The sequence below is a fragment of the Rhinatrema bivittatum genome, chromosome 4 (assembly GCF_901001135.1).
Source record: "Rhinatrema bivittatum chromosome 4, aRhiBiv1.1, whole genome shotgun sequence".
NCBI lineage: Eukaryota > Metazoa > Chordata > Amphibia > Gymnophiona > Rhinatrematidae > Rhinatrema > Rhinatrema bivittatum.
Genome location: NC_042618.1, coordinates 322,597,264 through 322,615,433, shown reverse-complemented (window position 1 = coordinate 322,615,433; position 18,170 = coordinate 322,597,264). Strand labels below are relative to the sequence as shown.

Here is an 18,170-nt window from a genome sequence, read left to right as displayed (position 1 = left end):
CCCCCACCCACTCCTCTCCACCCTCCCTCTCCTCTCACTCAGTCCCCCCTCTCCCTCACTCCCTCCCACTCAGTCCCCCCTCTCCCTCCCTCCCACTCACTCAGTCCCCCTCTCCCTCCCACTCACTCAGTCCCCCCTCTCCCTCCCTCCCTTCACCCACCTCCATTTCCTCCCGGCGCCGTAAGCGCGACTTCCCGCAACCCTCACCCGGCTCCATTAACTCCTCCCGCTCCTGCCGGCAGATCTCGGGGGGGGTCACTCCCGCGCGCGCGGCAGTGACCCCCCCCGAGATCTGCCGGCAGATCTGGGGAGGAGAAGTAGCGGCACCGCGCGCGCGCGGTGCCGCTACTTCTCCTCCCGCTCCATGCCGGCAGATCTCGGTGGGGGGGGCGCGGGAGTGACACCCCCCCCCCCCCCGAGATCTGCCGGCAGATCTGGGGAGGAGAAGTAGCGGCACCGCGCGCGCGCGGTGCCGCTACTTCTCCTCCCGCTCCTGCCGGCAGATCTCGGGGGGGGGGGGGGGCGCGGGAGTGACACCCCCCCCCCCGAGATCTGCCGGCAGATCTGGGCCATTTTTTTTTTCTGATCGACATCCTTGCCCGCACATGCGCAGTAGAGCTGCGCTCTACTGCGCATTTGCGGGCCGTCGGTCACAGGCCATTTATAAGGTAGATGGATATTTTAATAAGCATTCTACATAAAAACAACTCATTTCAAAGCTCAGAGACATCTATTCCCTATTTAAACCTTGTCCTTCCTAATTATGTCTTTCTCCTCCCTACTTCATCTTTAAAAACCTAAAAAGAAAACAAATCTAATTGAAACATGCCTAAAAAGGAAAAGAGATGACCTGGTGCAAGTTATGAGTTGCACCAAGGAGTTCAAGGAGCTACTAAAAATATACATATTTGAGCTAGTTTTTAAGTGTAAAAGCACTGATTTTTTATTTGAACATGTCATTTTTTAGCTGTTTTAGAGTTGCACTGACTATTTTATTATGCCTTTTTATATTTTTTTATGTTGTTATAGTTTATATTTTATCATGAATGTTTTAGTTGTTTTGAATGTCACTTAGGGCTGTGTATAAGCAGCCCCTAAGAAATTTTAAATAAATAAATAAATAATAAAATTTAATAAATAAAATATACAGCAAAGATCAATATTCAAAAAATAGTACAATCTTACATTGCCTTCTTCTCCTTCGCCTAGTAGTTTTAGTGAGTAATTTTTTACAAACAGGAAATTAGGGGTAGTATGAGAGGGGGTGCAGTTTTTGTCAGATATACAGTATTGGATTTGTATAGTTTTTTGGGGGTTTTTTTTGCTTTCATTGTTGCACACTTTATTGGTGAATATGTATATTTAAATTTGAAAAGCAGGAAATCAAATTTAAATAAAAGTGAAATGAAATTTGCTTAACATTTACTAGCTGGGGGTCAGCATGATTTCCCAATGACAGTACAGCAGGCTGATAAACAGGAAATTTGGGTTCAATTCCTAGTCTTGGCTCCCGTTTCCTGTGCAGGCCAGGACTATGGATACTGTGGAAGTAGTGATCATAGCCCCTGGGAGGAAGTAAGATCCAGCCAGGTCCAGGTGCATATGTAGCTGATTTTGGAAGGAATGGCAGTCTTTAGCCAAATGACTGTTCCTGCGGTGACTGGGCCATAGTCTGAATAGGGTATATAAATGGGGAATCCCTCCCACCAACTAAAAATAGGATATTAAATGCACATCAGAAGGACCATAAAATGTTGGGTATACATAGCACTGAGACTTTATGAGGCAATTTTTCTTTAAGATAAATACAATTATATTAAATATAATTGAAAAACATTCTGTCTGCAGTAGAGGACTGCTGTCATTTGCACCAGGCATCTATGAAGGAGACACTGTTTGTTAACGCTACATATGTGGTATATTACCATTTCCTTAACAGACTTTGGAAGGGCACCAAGGACCCGTAAAGTGCCTCTCTTTTGACCACTGGCATTTGGTGTCTGGCAGTGCTGATGGATATGCAATGGCATGGAGCATGAGGGGACCCTATCAGAGATGTTTAATGACCTTCAGACATCCAATGTATGTATGTTATGTAATGTTAACATTTTTAGACCCAAAGCAGAATGCCTCAAGTCCAACAAAAGAATAAATACCCTTTTGTGCCTACCATTCTATACTCATAGGGCCAGATTTTATAGCATGCGCGCGGTGCGTAGATTTGTTCGCGCAACCTGGCACGAACAAATCTACGCCCGATTTTATAACATGCGCGCGCTGCCGTGCACATGTTATAAAATCCAGGGTCGGTGCACGCAGGGGGGTGCACAATTGTGCAACCTGCACGCACCGAGCCGAGCAGCCTGCCTCCGTTCCTTCTGCCCCCCCCCCCCCGCACCTTCCCCTCCCTTCCCCTATCTAATCCCCCCTGACCTTTATTGAAAAAGTTACGCCTGCCTCTGGGCAGGCGTAACTTGCACGCACCGGCTCTCCATCCCCCGGCCCGGTGGCTGTTCTGGGGGCCTCGGTCCCGCCCCCAGAATGCCCTCGGGCCAGCGCCCCGCCCACGGCCCCACCCCTGGAACGCCCATTTTTTCAAGCCCCGGGACTTACGCGTGTCCCGGGGCTTGCGCGCGCTGCCGAGCCTATACAAGATAGGCTCGGCGCGTGCAGGGAGGGGCAGGGGTAGATTTTCTGGGGTTGCGCGCGTATCTTACGTGCGCAACCGTTTGAAAATCTACCCCATAGAATATAGAATGGTAGATGTCAGAGGACCAGAAGGTTCATCTAGTTTGTTCATTTTCCATTCCTGTTGCAGCCCCATAGCCCAGAGGAAAGTACAGGCTAACTGCACTCCTTGCACAGAGTCTCATCCATGATCTTTGGCATCAAAGTAAATTGGTTGTTGGTGGAGATCCTTAATCCTACCATAGGAGTAGGCAGTTCCAGTGCTTGGGTGCCTCACACTGATTGGGCTTTCATGTTACCTACATTGAATAAGCATGAGATGCATTTGCTTACACTGCCCCTACTCAGGAGTAACATAAGGAAATGTTTCCACAGGAAGGATGGTGGAGACATGAAGGAGCTTCCCAGTAGAGATGATGGAGGTTAATCAGGAAAAGAGATGAAGAAAGCCTGGGAAAAACTAGAGGGGCCTTAACCGTGAAGATGTGAGGGTGAAGCCTGAGATTGTGTCTGCATCAGGAATGGGAAGGCTAGATAAGCCTTATGGTCCTTATTTACTGTCATATTCTATGATTCTACATAACCCACTGATTTGTGACATGCAAAACTGCACTCTGGAATGATTTCCTAGGATGGCGTTTCCCAACCTTTACCAGCCCGAGGCATAACTTCCATTATCAAAAATGTTGTGTGGCATAGCAGCGTGAACAGAGCAGACAGTGCAGACATAGAGAGGACTCCTATGGTCAAATGAAGAGCTAGGGCAGCATTGAAAGCCTCGCTAGTCTCTTTTCCAAATTTTAAAACAAAAGTGGAGGAGGGGAAGAGTGGAGACATACTGTATATAAGCCCTTGTGAACCAGCTCCCTCTACAAGCAAATGTTGGCAAACAGAAAAATAGGTGTGGTTTGTACAGCAGACTAGGTTGCCACATGTGGCTTACCAGAGCTCCTCCACTGCTGCCGCTCACAATACTCGGTCAGTCACATCCAGCACACAAGTGAATGCTCTCCCACTGAATCTGGGGATAAGACAGAGGCTGAGAGGAGACTCAGGAGGGGGAAGAAGAAGAAGAAGAGATGCTGTCTGCAATGTGTGTGCTACACAAAGCTGGGCCCGACTCTCCATGCCCTGCATGCTGACCATTAATTCCCACACTCTAGGACTCGTTCTTTAGCTTGGAAAGAGAGATATGTTTGACTGCATGTTCTCAGAAAGGAGTTCCTGCACATACAAGACCCACCACTGGTGTCTTTTGTTGCTGCCAGGTGCTGATCTGGGTATGAGCTTCAGGCAGTGGTGACTTTTCCATGGCACACGTGATCAGGTCTGAGGGCACACTGGTTGGGAAACACTGTCCTAGGGTCTACTACCACTGCCTCTTTTTGCAATTAAATTGGAAGACTTGACTTTCCAGGGCTGTCAATTCTGTACTCTGGAAGACAACTAAATTCTATTTTAAAAATAAAGAAAAAGGAAAGATTGCTGCTTCACTTAGAGCAAATGAACTGTTTTTATTCTTTTTTGGCACTGGAGGATAAGTTACTAAGTCACTTTCATGCTCAAACAATAAAGTGCTTATTGTCTTGTGTGTGTTGTTTCCAGGGAGGTGCTGTGCCTGAAAATTCTTTACCTCAGAGTAATAACTGGCTGTGAGGATGGAAAAATCCGTGTATTTAACTTCCTGAATGGTGACTGTCTGAGGGTGATGAGGGCCAACAGCAGAGGAGATCCTGTGGCATCATTGTGCATCATAGGCAATAAGTAAGCAAGTGTTGGGGATATGATTGCTCTTCATCAAACACCCTAGTCCAAGATGGCTGACTGGATCTGAAACATATTCATGATTTGGCTCTCATTGGCTCATTTTCTACATTATCTAAAGACCATTTTGATATTTCTCTACAGTTTATGTCTCTTGGGAGGGAAGTACCTGCTGTTCTTAAATAATTATTTTATTTTGAATTAGAGAGAACCCTCCACAGCACTGTACTTATTTTATTTGACATAATTTAATGACGACATCATCACTAGCATCCATTAGAAAAGGATGACCTCATCATTAAGCTCAAAAGCATTCAAACATCAGACATTTCTTTTAGAGCTGCTTAATTCTACAACCTGTTCAACCACCAGACTTCCTGGCATTCACATAAATAATATTTCATCAGCAATTTTATTTCTTCTGTATACAAAGTTCAAATGTTTATTGCAATTCCATTTGGTGCAGTAAAAATGAATCCTAATTGAATTCTGAGATTTTTATTGCATTTTATAATGTTCCCGATGTGCTGGGGGTTCTGTAAAGCATTATAACTTAATATCATAGTAAATGAAGGAAGATAAAAACCCACTGGTCCATCCAGTCAGCTCAGATTGAGATTCTCTACCACACTGGGCAGATGAGCACATAATTTCCCATTGCCCAAACCAACACCAGTGTCTCAGCCCCCCAACTCTACCTCTCCCATCACCCTCCACAATTGTCCCAAGCAAGTCCCCGTTTTTCATTTCTTCTGTTTGCCACCACCAGCTCTTTACCACCGTGTTTATCAATTCCCTCACAATTTTAGTTGCCATTACCTCTGCTGGTGGGCTATTCCAGGCTGAATGCACATTTTAACTCAGGAAGGGAGGGGTAGGGAGGCTGTCCCTGACAGCTGTTATGTAAGGGTCAGCTGCCACTGCCACTACCACTTAGCCAGATAAGTCCTGGTTTAGCCGTCTGTCTGGCAGCGGGAAGCAGATGCCAGATAACTGGATGGAAACTGACTTATCCGGCTAAGTGGTGGTAGCGCCTGCCGCCACTTACCCAGATAAATCAGTTCTTATCCGGGTAAGTGTCAGCAGTCATCACCACTTATCTGAATAAGCCAGTAATTATCCGGTTAAGTGGCTGCATCTGACAACACTTACCCAGAGAGTTACTGACTTTTATTTTTACATTTTTTAACTTTTTTTTACTATTTTTACCATAGAGCTGGAAACAACTCCAGCCCTGACCGAGGAGTTCAAATTTCTGGCACTAGAAAAGTGCACTGGCCAGATGCTGTCTTTCTTATGTTTATTTATGTTTTATTATGTTTTCTCAAATTAACTATGTTCAATGTAAACCGCTAAATGTTCAATGTAAACCGCTAAATGAAGCGATAGTTACGGTTCCTTAGCGATAGTTTTGGTTCCTTGTAAACCGGGGTGATATGTATACTATACAGGAACCCCGGTATATAAATTCTTTAAATAAATAAATAAATAAATCAATCAATCAATCAATCAATCAGCAAATAATGTTCGATGCCCTCATCTGCATGGGATTTCTATGCGAGGGCGCTAAGCAGTACTCCCATTAAGGAACTCCTGATGCAGCATTCAAAATTACTTGCTGCATCAGGAGTAAGTTTTCCTCGCAGAAAATGCCTGCTCTAATGCAGGCATGGGCCTGTTAGAGGGCTATTTGTAGCCTTTCCACGGGTAAGTTAATACTTAGTGCCCGTGCACCTGCAAAGTGGATTTTTAAAAGGAAACTCCCTGTGGAGTTTCCCTGTAAAACTCTGCTGGCTGGCCAGCATCTCAGGGACACTTTTCCCCACGTACTTTGCATGTTCAAAGAATGTGGGAGAAAACCAGGAGGAAGCTGGTGTGGAGATTTCAAAATGCAGAGGGCTGATGCAATTATTAAAGGGGCACCCACAGAAATCCCTTTAAAAATTGCCCCATTAACAATTAAGAAAGATCCAAGAAGAAGATAAAGGGAAGAAGAAAGCCTAGAGACAAGTTAGCAATTTGAAGAAACCAAAAAACAACCATACTGCTTCTTTAACCATTTTCCCATGGATCAGGGCTGCAACTTTCCACAGGACTCTTACACCGAACTGAAATTACACATTTTGTATATTCTAGGATGGTGATCAATGTCCTGACCAGCATCCTGATCTATCAGTTTGAGGAGGTGCAGTGGGATTACACAATTGAGGCAGAGCGAGTGGCGGTACCCAAAGAAAGGGACAAGTTTAAGAAGGCTCCGGTCAGGACACAGCCATATGCCTACGTCCGTGCCCAGAGAATGAAACGTGTGGGATCCAGCAATGAGAAGATTTACCAAAAGTCTGAGAAGGGAGAGACCAGGCTGTCCCATCATGCCCGCAGTCTCTCAGCCAGGAATATGAAGATTGCTCAGAGTACAGTATATATTTTATAAGATCCCTTTTCAATAACCATAGGAATATTGAGCATTAGGTTTAAACCTATTTTTCATTAACGGAACAGAATACTTTGGGTTATATCTTACAATGAGGGGTAGATTTTCAAAACGTAAACATGAGCATCCATGTGCACGTGCTACTCAGCGCGCACACATGGATGCGAGATTTTATAACATGCGCACGCTAGTGCCTTCCCCAGTTCCCTCCCAGTCCGCTCCAATTAAGGAGCGGACTGGGAGGGAACTTCCCAACTCCCTACCCTAACCTCCCTTCCCCTATCCTGCCCTCCTCCATCCCTATCCTAAACTACCCGAATTTTTTTTGTTTTACCTTTCGCTCCTGCCAAGGGACAGGAGCAAATATAAGTTCAATATCCAGGATATGGGGATTCCACTACAGGATCACAATGTACATCTGGATATGATTGGGTGAGCCTACATATATTCCGGGCACACAGAGCAGTTAGCTCCCTCAGCAATGCTCAGCCTAGAGAATAGGGATGTGCAGCAGGGACGGATTCGTCCCATTCGGTATTCATATTCGTTGGGACCCAAATCCGTTGCATCCATTCTCAGGGGACCCCGATCCGATCATTAGTTACATATGTATTCGTTTCCCCCCCCCAAAAAAAAACCCATCCCAACCCTTTAAATTTAATTTACTACAACTCACCACCCTCCTGACCTCCCAAGACTTGCCAAAAGTCCCTGGTGGCCCAGCGGGGATCCTGGAGCGATCTCCTGCACTCGGGCTGTCGGCTGCCGGTAGTCAAAATGGCACAGATAGCCTTTGTCACAGGGGCTACTGGTGCCATTGGTCGGCCCCTGTCACTTGGCAGGAGCAATGGACGGCCAGCGCTATCCTGTGCTCCTATCATGTGACAGGGGCCGACCAATGGCACCGGTAGCCCCTGTGATATAGTAAGGGCAAAGGCTAACGGCGCCATTTTGAATACTAGCAGCCGACGGCCCGATTACAGGAGATCACTCCAGGACCCCCGCTGGACTACCAGGGACTTTTGGCAAGTTTTTGGGGAGGTCTGAATACTGGCAGCCGACGGCTCGAGTGCAGGAGATCGCTCCAGGACCCCCGCTGGACCACCAGGGACTTTTGGCAAGTCTTTGGGGGGGGGGTCAAGAGGGTGGGGGTTTATTCGTTAGTGATACGTTGTATTCCTGGGGGTTCGCCATACGTTTCGTGACCCCCACGAATACAACTAATATGGCATATACGTTGCGGATTGTCAATACGTTGCAAATGAATGCACACCCCTACTAGAGAACAGTTTACCTCTGTGGTGCTGGGAAGGAGATCTCAGACTAGTAATAGTGATGTGAATCTCAGGTTTAATGTCACTGGGAAGATTCTCCTGTTTGAAACAGGCAGAATATAAAGTTTCTCAGATCAGTAACAGTGTTTGGGATGTCCAGTGTGAATGTTATACTTGAGAATGCTTGCATGTTTGTTTTGCAAGAGAAGCCAAAAGTACCGGAATGCCAAGGTGTAATTTATATCATGCAGTACCAGCAGGCATTCTGTCAGCTTGTCTAGCTGGCAGTCCTTCCCACTAGTATCCCCAGTCCAGCATTGCCATGTGTGGTAAAACAGCAGTTACATTCGGGCGAGGGGGGCAGGGGCAGAATCTTCCTTTCACATTCAGGTAGAAAACAAAGGTGGAATCTGTAATCATGCCATAAATTAATAGTTGTTGTGGGAATTACTGTTATTGTCTAAGAATGTTACTGCATGGGCTGACAGAAGCACTCAGCTTGTTAAGCTCCCCTCGGGGTCTATAGCTTAGCTATGCCTGTGTGCAAACACTCATACAGTAAGTGGTACAGTACTCGGTCCCATTGACTCATGGCCTTGACAAAAACGCACTCTTAAATGATATTATGTATGCTCAGAAATCTGGAGAAATAATTGACCAGATCTGACAGCAGAATAAGGACCAAGAATCCTCAGGCTCTGGTCTTTGAAGAGAAGGCAGTGGGAGCCTTCAGTTGGGTTTCAATGTTTTTGCTACTTTTTACTGCTTGATTGACATCACATATCTCAAGAACTGAACAACCATCCAGCATCATAACTGTCCAGTGGATGCAGGTGACTACGTCTGTCCTTAGAAATGGACATATTATGAGCAGTGGTGTGATGGTGAGACAAACTTACCATAACAAATTCTTTGGCCTAATTCTTGGTAGCCAGTGTAGTCAGCCAGAGCACCGTTAACACGTTCGGCCTCCTTATCCAAATTTATTTTTGCTATATGTTTACCTGCTGATATTTGTAAACTGTACATTTGTTGTATGGCACAGTGTGTTCCTTTGATGGGTTATTTATTAAATTAATTAAAATCACTTATTAACTGCTTTTCCTTTCCCAATCTGGACTGTCTTAAATGGTGTATAATAAAACCCTATAACATGCACCACCAAATAACTACATTTACTTTTGGGCAACTCTAATTCACCAATACCTGGGGAGGGGTTGTGGGGGGGGGAAAGATCCCACACTTTTAACTTTTGCTTTTTTCATTTAATCCTGTCATCACAGCGACACTCCTTGGATAGGGCTAATCATCATGGCTCCCTTGAAAACCCAGTGTGCATGCACCTGAATCTGGTCACTAGGTATCACTATTGTGCAATGTGGCTGGGACTCTCTCCCCATGGGGACGGTAAATGCTGTCTTTACAACATCCCTAGCCTTGGTGAGCCTGAGAAGCAAAAGCCAGGCTTGGGCATCAAATCTAGATCTCTCACTTGGCAGCATACATCATTGCAGAGCTAGCCAACATGTATTTAGTACACAAACTGGTGATACAACGTGTCATAAGAACATAAGAAATTGCCATACCGGGTCAGACCAAGGGTCCTTCAAGCCCAGCATCCTGTTTCCAACAGTGGCCAATCCAGGCTACAAGTACCTGGCAAGTACCCAAAAACTAAGTCTATCCCAAACTACTGATGCTAGTAATAGCAGTGGCTATTTTCTAAGTCAACTTGATTAATAGCAGGTAATGGACTTCTCCTCCAAGAACTTATCCAAACCTTTTATAAGCCCAGTTACACTAACTGCAGTAACCACAACTCCTGGCAACAAATTCCAGAGCTTAATTGTACGTGGAGTGAAAAAGATTTTTCTCCGATTAGTTTTAAATGTGCCCCATGCTAACTTCATGGAGTGCCCCCTAGTCCTTCTATTATCCAAAAGAGCAAATAACCGATTCACATTTGCCCATTCTAGACCTCTCATGATTTTAAAGATGATATCCCCCCTCACCCGTCTCTTCTCCAAGCTGAACAGAGCTAGCCAAAATGTAGTTAGTACACAGACCGGTGATACAACGTAAAATGCCTTTAGACTAAGGATTCTTCATCACTTAAAAATCAGTTTCTGTAAATTCTGCTTAGCTCTCCTCTCTCTCCCTCGGCCTCCCTTTCAACCTGAACAAAAGAGTGCCAATAAGAAGAATTATTTCAACATAGCTGAACTTACATCTGATTCAGCCTCCTTTACTCCCTAATACATTCAGGCTAATTCATTTCCCTTACATTAAAGGTCTTCATCTTGAGTCTCTGAAGCCTATACCTTGGAGTGAAATCCCAAACTTTCGCAGGAGCTCAGCATACATCGATCTTCAACCTGAATTCTACAAAAAGCGCCCTTCTGCCAGCAGACCAATCATGTCTAGCCAGAGGAGTCACAGAGCTGCCAGTCAGCTCACATCCACAGCAGCCCTCATGTCCAAGGCAGAGTCTGGTAAGATGACCTACAGTGTTTCTGTTTAAAGTCAGCTAAAAATGAATGAAACTGTATGAAAGGTACCAGTTCAAGAAATTCCTGAGTATATATTTACGCAAGAAAATCAAAACTATTTGAGGTGCAGTGGCTTTTCCTATTTACAGCATATTTGATAATTCTATGAAAGCCACAAATTCTAATGCTCGGTTTGGGGCAGGGACACAGCCGCCATGGGATTTATATTTCTCTGTCTTCTGTAAATCAGTGGTGCTTGATGATAAATCAGGGCTTTCCAAACCTGTCCTGGTGACCCTCCCAATCAGTTGAGTTTTCAAGATGGCCACCATGAATATGCATGAGAGAAATCTGCATAAACTAGGACTCCAATGTATGTAAATTGATTTCAAGTATATTCATGGTGGATATCCTGAAAATCTGGCCAGCTGTGTGTGAGATCACTAAGACAGATTCGGGAAGCCCTACAATAAATGTTAATATGTGTGTTTAGCTTTTCTTGTTGTCTCTCCACACAGACACAGAATCTGGCTGTGGGTCACCAGGTCGCAAGTCCGCCTTGTCTCTGAGTGAAGATGCAACTTTGCAACGAATGCGGAAAAGAGGGCCTCATGGCTCCTTGTCCCCTGACCGGATCTTGCTGACTGTCAGCACGCTGCAACACTCACGGAAATCTGATGTGCTCAGCGCCAACATGGAGCACAATGCAAACATTCGAGATGCCTGGGGGGCTCCAGCATCCATCCAAGAAAAGACAAGTAGAGATGTGTCCAAAGGCCTGGAGCACCTGAAAGTGGATCCTCACACCCACCTTGAACAGCTCAAAGCAACTGGCATAACTGACGCAGTGAAGACAATCAGCACGTCGTTTGAAGTGAAGAAACTGCGTTTGAACTTGAAACGCTCGCTGCATGGGCCTGAGGTGCAGTCTTCAATTCCTGCCCCCTGCATTGTGCGTTCAAAGTCGTGCTGTAGGTACAGGGGACAGAAGGCTAACAGCCAGCAGAAAAAAATGGTTTCTATGGCACAGACTGGAGTGGAGGTAATTGGTAATCCAAGAAGCTCAGAGTCAATCCAGGAGATAGGTATAGGAAAAGCCACAAAATATCCACCCCTCAAGACAAACAAGTCAGAAGTCTTTGTTACTGCGAACCCTTATCGAGAAAAGAGTGGATTTCAGTTAATGACAGCAAAACAGATGAAGGAGTACAGGGAAGAGAAAGCTCTTCAGTATCAAACAGCCCAGGCAAAGATCCTAGTATGCAAGCAGAAGGAAAGTAAAAACGCATGGCTGAGGAAAATTAAAGGACTACCCATTGATGATTTCACAAAAGAAGGAAAAATAGCTGCCCCAGAACTTGGACCTGATGTGTTTATCTGATACAAGAAGTTAGGAACCTTAGCCTCCGATAAGCTGTGCACAAATACTTTTCACTCTAATAGCCTTCTGGTGACTGGATAAGGAAAATGTATTTGTATAAGTACCTGCAGCATTGAGGGGTATGAAAATATCATAAGAAATGCCTTATATGAAGAAGAAGTTCCAGCCAGAACTAATGTCTGCTTTCTAGGACGTGCACATGTGCATGAATCCAAAAAGACCCCCATCCCTGTCAGAATCCTTATTTTATAAGAACATAAGTGCCATGATGGATCAGACCAAGCATCCATCTAGCCCAGTATCGTGTCTCTGACAGTGGCCAATCTGGATCCTTTGGAAGTACTCTGATGATCTCAAAGAGTAGATCCATTTCTTGTTGCTCACTCCCAAGGATAAGCAGTAGTTTTCCCCAAGTCTACCTAGCTAAAATGATCTTCCAGGAACTTGTCCAAACCCCTTTAAAGTCCCACAATGCTAGATACCTTGACCATATCCTCAGACAAATAAATTCCTCGGTTTGATTGTGCGTTGTTTGAAAAAAACAATTTGTTTTAAATTTGCTTCCTGTTGATTTAATGGAATGTCTCCTTGTTTTAGTATTACTTTGAAAAGGTAAATAGTCTTTCCTTATTTACCTGTTCCACCCCACTCATGATTTTATAAACCTCCTATCATATCCCCTTTTCAGCCATCTCTTCTCCAAGCTGAAGAGCCCTAACCTGTTTAGCCTTTCTTCATAAGGGAACCATTTCTTCTCCTTTATCATTTTTCTGGTTCCACTACATCATTCTTGAGATGGAGCAACCAGAACTGAACATAATACTGTTTTGCTGGAGGTGGACCCTTGGCCTGGTGCAGGATTGGTACGGCCCTCTGGTCGGACCCAGAGAACGCCTGCCACCAGGAGGCGGAGCACACAAGGAGACAGAGGCTGACTGGAGCTTCACCAATAACAGTCCAAGGTTTCCGCAGGTTAAGCCCTTGGGTACCCGGACCGCCTGGACTTAGGTGGGCCTCAGAGGGTCTCCCAGAGAGGTAGCGGAGGGGTGTGCCCACCACAAGCAAGGGGGCGTGGCTGATGCAGAGCGGATGGGCCAGACCTGAGCTGGGAGCTCCAGAGCCCTCAGGGAGGCAACAGTTCAGGAAGGTTCTCCAGGCGAGACAGGCAGTGCCTGTGGGTCTAGCCAAGTGGAGGCCGTGGTTGGTTTCCAAGCAGGTTGGTCCAATGGTCACAGTAGGCCAGAAGAGAGTGTCCGAGTGAAGCGCAAGGGTCAGAGCCAGAGTATCAGTCCAAGAGAGGTCAGCCAAAGCAGGGGTCAGTTCCAGGCGGCAGACAAGAGAATGGTCAGGGAGGCAGAGGTCAGTTCCAGGTGGCAGGCAAGAGAATGGTCAGGCAGGCAGTGGTCGGTTCCAGGCGGCAGACAAGAAGATGGTCAGGCAGGCAGTGGTCGGTTCCGGGCGGCAGGCAAGAAGATGGTCAGGCAGGCAGAGGTCAGTACCAAAGGTCAGTCCGGAGAGGTACTACCTGAAGGATACGGGAACACACGGAGCCACTGAGAACGGAAGATGCTGGAACAGGAGACGCTGGAACAGGAGACACTGGAACGCAAAGGCAAACTAAACACACCAACGGTGTCGACCTGATTGCCCAGGTGAGCTCCTGGGGTCAGGGCCTCGCCTTAAGTAGGGAAACTAGGTGACATCATCCGGAGGCGCCCCCGCGGGTTTTCTCACCTTGGGCCCTTTAAAGGACTGAATGTCGGCCGCACGCGCGCCTAGGGGCGTGGCCGAGGACGACGCGGAACCCCGACGGGAGCTCTGCCTGAGGCCTGTGAGGAGGATGGTGAGCGGGGAGCCCGAGGACGCCGTGTACTGACTGCGGTCGCAAGTGAGGGGTGCCCGGAGCTGGTTGAAGGAAGCGCAAGGTGAGCAGGCCCGGCCATGGTGCCAACGCGGCCGGGAAGCGCAACAAATATTTAAGTGCAGCCACACCATATTTCTACACAAGGATATTCTGATATTCTCAAATTTATTCTCAATTCCTTTTGGAATAATCCCTAACATTGTATTTACTTTTTTAACCGCTGTTGCACACCGAGCTAAGGATTTCAAGGATTTCTGCAATGACATCAAGATCCTTTGCCTGAGTGGTGACCCCTGCTAGGGAACCCAGCATTGTATGCCTATAACTAACACTATTTTTCTGAATGTGCATCACTTTGCACTTGTCTAAATTAAAGTTAATCTGCCATTTAGATGCCCAGTTCCAAAGACCATTTGCAAACATACAACTGGGATTTATGCACGTAAATCCTTTTAAAAAAAATTACCCCGTTATTTGCGCACTTCTGGACCGATCCCACCTTCACGTTCGTGGGTGTTTCATATCATCACATAACATGCTTTTTTTTTTTTTTTTTTAACGTAATATAGATGTCTTTAAAACCTTTGTAAAAAGTCGTTCTTCATTTGATTCAGTCTCTTTTGCCCTGATCCAACCCCTCTCAGCTGCTTTTTGCCTTTCATTTTCCTCCCCTCTGTTCTTGTCTGTATTCTATTCAATTGTGCTTCTTTTCTGCACGTCTTGCACTCCCTCTCCTTTTTGCTCTTCTGTCTCTAAGACCTCTTCTCCCATCTCACCCCCTGATGCTAAGGAGAAGTAGGGCGCCAAATGAAATGTGAAAGTGAGCTATGTGTGAGACCTGAAATGAGATGCAGGACTCCTAGTGGCACTTGAGGAAAGGAGCCTCCTGTTAAGTTTTATGCTGTTGGATGAGAGCCTAGTGAGGGCCAATGGCTAGCTCCATGTAGACATCAGTACTTATTTTACTGGTATATACTTCCAAAAGAAAGGACTATTTTGGGTTTTTTTTTCCCAACCCCCAACAGCAGCAGATAACTTGTCCGACATGACACAAGGAAGAACGACTGACACGTGGGATCAAAAGAGGAAACACCAGTGTTCGCTTTTGAAAAATGAGGAATTTGGCAACCAGCTCCCATTACTTTCCCCATCTATTTGGGAGAGAAGAGGGTTCACCCTTCTCTCATGCTTATTTCCAAGCTACTCCTGCACAAGGAAGTCAAGGGGACAGAGCCAGAAGTGACCCCCGGAAGACAGCAGCGTATATTACCATATATCGGGCTGTAAGAGTGAAAGGCTTGGGACTGTTCGGCAGCCTAGTTGCCAACACTAGTTTGGAGAAAATCACTAGATCCATTGTGAAATTTTACTCCAAATGGAGTAAAAACTAGCTAAAAGTGCAGTACGAATATAGAAAACGGGAACAAGGGATTTTAAAATCATTGAAGGTTCTAGAAAAAAATAGGATAATACAAAACTATTTAAAAAAAAATGAACAATAATAAATATAAAATGTATTAAACCAGATAAAAATAAATATGTGTAAAGGAAAAACTAAGAGAGATCCTTGATCCTGTCCACATTATGTGGACATACAGAGTGTAGTTATAACATTTCATATCCAATATGGAGAACGGAGCTCATGGTAAACCGATTAAGAAATCATTTCTCAGTCTCACCTTTTTAACAATGTTAAACTGAAGACACAATCCAACAGTGAGCGTGGGATCAAGGGATTTTGACTGAAGTTTTATTACTTTTAAAATCAAAATCTTCTAAGAGACAGCCTGCAGCATGTTGCCAGGCTCCAGTCCAGCCCCCTTTGAGGTGCTCCAGCAACTTAAGTTAACAGTAAAAGCAACAGGCAGTACTATAATCTAACTCAGAGGTGTGTGCCCCTCCATGGGGTCTATAAATGTTGTACCCATGGGGGAAGGTGCATGCAGTCGCCTGTGGACTTGATCCCACCAGCTTCCGCAAAACAGCGAGAGAGAGGCTGTGCAGCTGCCAGTGGACCTCATTCTACCAGCAGCTGAGCAGAGAAGGACACCCTGTCTGTGCAGGCCGTGGTATTAGAACTTGTGAGAGTAGCACTTTCTCTATGCTGATCTTGCGATGCATGAGATCAAGATGGAGAAAATGCTAGTCATGCCAATTTTTCATATCGCGGGACCTGAACAAAGGAGGAGGCAGCAGAACGGGCTTCAGTGCTAGAAGCAGCGACGAACGATCAGCTCCTCCCCAACAGCCACGTGCGGGCAGTGACAACAGCAGCAGGAATGAGAGAGGCTCCAAAGCTGTCAGCAAAACAAAGAGGAGGTGCTTGCCTTCAGTGTGTGTGTATGTGTATGAATGGGAGCGTGTGTGTGTGTGTGTGTGTGTGTGTGTGAGTGAGTGAGTGAGTGAGAGAGAATGAATGCCTGGGAGTCTGTCTCTGTGTGAATGCGAGTGAGAGAATGAGTGCCTGCCTGGGGATCTGTCTGTGTGAGAGAAAGAATGGCTGCCTTCTTGGGAGTTGATCTGTGTGTGAGAGAGATTGGGTGCCTGCCTGCCTGGGGGTTGGTCTGTGTGTGTGATAAAATGGGTGCCTGCCTGGGGGTCTGTGTGTGTGAGAGAAAGAATGGGTGCCTTTCTGGTGGTTGATCTATGTGTGTGACAAAATGGGTGCTGCCTGGGGTTTGGTCTGTGTATGTGACAGAATGGGTGCCTGCCTGTGAGTGTATGAGGGAATCTGGGGGAGTAAGAGCTTTTGTGTGCGTGGGGGGGGGGGGGGGGGAGGGGGGAAGGGACTTAGAGCCTGTGCATGAGTGTGGGTATGTATGACAGCATGCATGTATGTATATGTGTGAGAGAGAATGAACATGGGAGTGTGTGTGAGCGAGAGAGGATAAAGTTTGGGTGTCCCCCTAGCCCCCTAATCCTCGACAATCTCAGGGTGACTTTAAATCAAATTCCCAGGTATGGAAAGCAGGGACTTTTTTATCCTCACTAGTTTTAATTATTGTGTGCTATTTGATATGTGGGCTGTTTTGAAATATTTTATTGGTGCTTGGGAAATTTAAAAAAATGTATGACTTTAAGATGTTGCTCTATTTGTCAGTAGTTTGGAAATATTATTTTATTAGTATGATTGTATTATTATAATTGATGCTTTATGTTTCTTGATTTTGTTTTATGAGGAAAGGTGGTTCTGTCATTGTTACACTGTAGACAGAGACTGGCTTCTTGGAGTTTCCATTTCATTTTTTGTCTGCATATTGCTGGTTCGAATTTGTGATCCTTTATTCTGTATTTTGTGAGGATCTGTCTGTTTCTGCTGAGTGTGTGACCAAGGGGAGAGATTTTGTTAGTGTATAGTGGTCTGTGTAGGGAACTATAGCAATTGGGTTTGTTTTGTTTCCCCAGTAGGTGCTTTACTGGTATTCTGGGAGTCAGTGTAATATTTACAGTGCTGCTTTTTCACAGGTAGGGTTCTTGTTTGAGTTCGTGGTTACTACTGTTACATTATGATAAGTTTGCAGTATAGATTTTAAGTGCCTTTTTTACAATGTGTCTGGCAGTGGAAAGAGTTTGTGCTGCTGTACTGTGAGGTGCCTGTGTGGATACGATGTGATATCTGCCTCTCTTTGAGGTTGTGTATATCTGCTCCTATCGGCATCATGAAGAGAATCAAAACTGGAACTTTGAGCTTCTGGCTGGCAGTGTGATTGTCTGCTATTTGGCAAACGATTCAACAGCTGATTGGTTGGTGAGAAACTTTGAGACTCGTTTCTAGTTCCCGCGAAACTAGCTGTCCGTTTGGTGACAGCAGGGAGGAAGGCAAGTTGCATCTATTTCATTTGCACAGTGGATTGTCTGGCATAAAAAAAAGAGTTGTTTCTGCCGAAGTAACCCTACAATGAATTCATTAGTGAACATCTAAGCATGGCATTAAGTGGAGATTTTTCATAACATACTTTGAAGGTGTTTTTGATAAAAAGGATTTTTCTAAAGCAAATACACATGCTTTTCACTTTTCCAATATATTATTGCCATAAAGATATTTGTTGGTTTTGCACCATCATAGTCTTTTTAAGACACACAGCATTTCTTTTCTAATCAGATCTAGTTGATGTTTTTTCCATGTTCAAATTCCCCCTGAAGAAGCCAATAGGTGAAACAAGGATCCTTGTCGGGGTTCTTCAAAACTGAATTTCAACAGTGGGTTATGTAATTATGCGATATATATGTTTTGATTGAGCTTGTCAGCCTCATATTATATTCTTTGTAAGTTTGT

The 18,170-nt window shown here is 45.3% G+C and overlaps 1 protein-coding gene across 4 annotated transcripts in view; it reads left to right on the top strand.

Moving 5' to 3' along the window:
- CDRT1 (CMT1A duplicated region transcript 1) overlaps window positions 1–18,170 on the top strand; it is a 130,213-nt gene that overhangs the window by 109,386 nt on the left and 2,657 nt on the right. For 3 of the 4 annotated variants that reach the window (XM_029600300.1, XM_029600299.1, XM_029600298.1), the window contains exons 10-14: window positions 1,940–2,082; window positions 4,294–4,452; window positions 6,589–6,866; window positions 10,452–10,652; window positions 11,168–12,948. In XM_029600300.1, the coding sequence (XP_029456160.1) occupies window positions 1,940–2,082; window positions 4,294–4,452; window positions 6,589–6,866; window positions 10,452–10,652; window positions 11,168–12,030 (1,644 nt within the window). In that variant the 3' untranslated portion in view covers window positions 12,031–12,948. Of the gene's footprint in view, window positions 1–1,939; window positions 2,083–4,293; window positions 4,453–6,588; window positions 6,867–10,451; window positions 10,653–11,167; window positions 12,949–18,170 lie in introns of those variants that run through there. The other variant, XM_029600301.1, reaches the window with a different exon arrangement.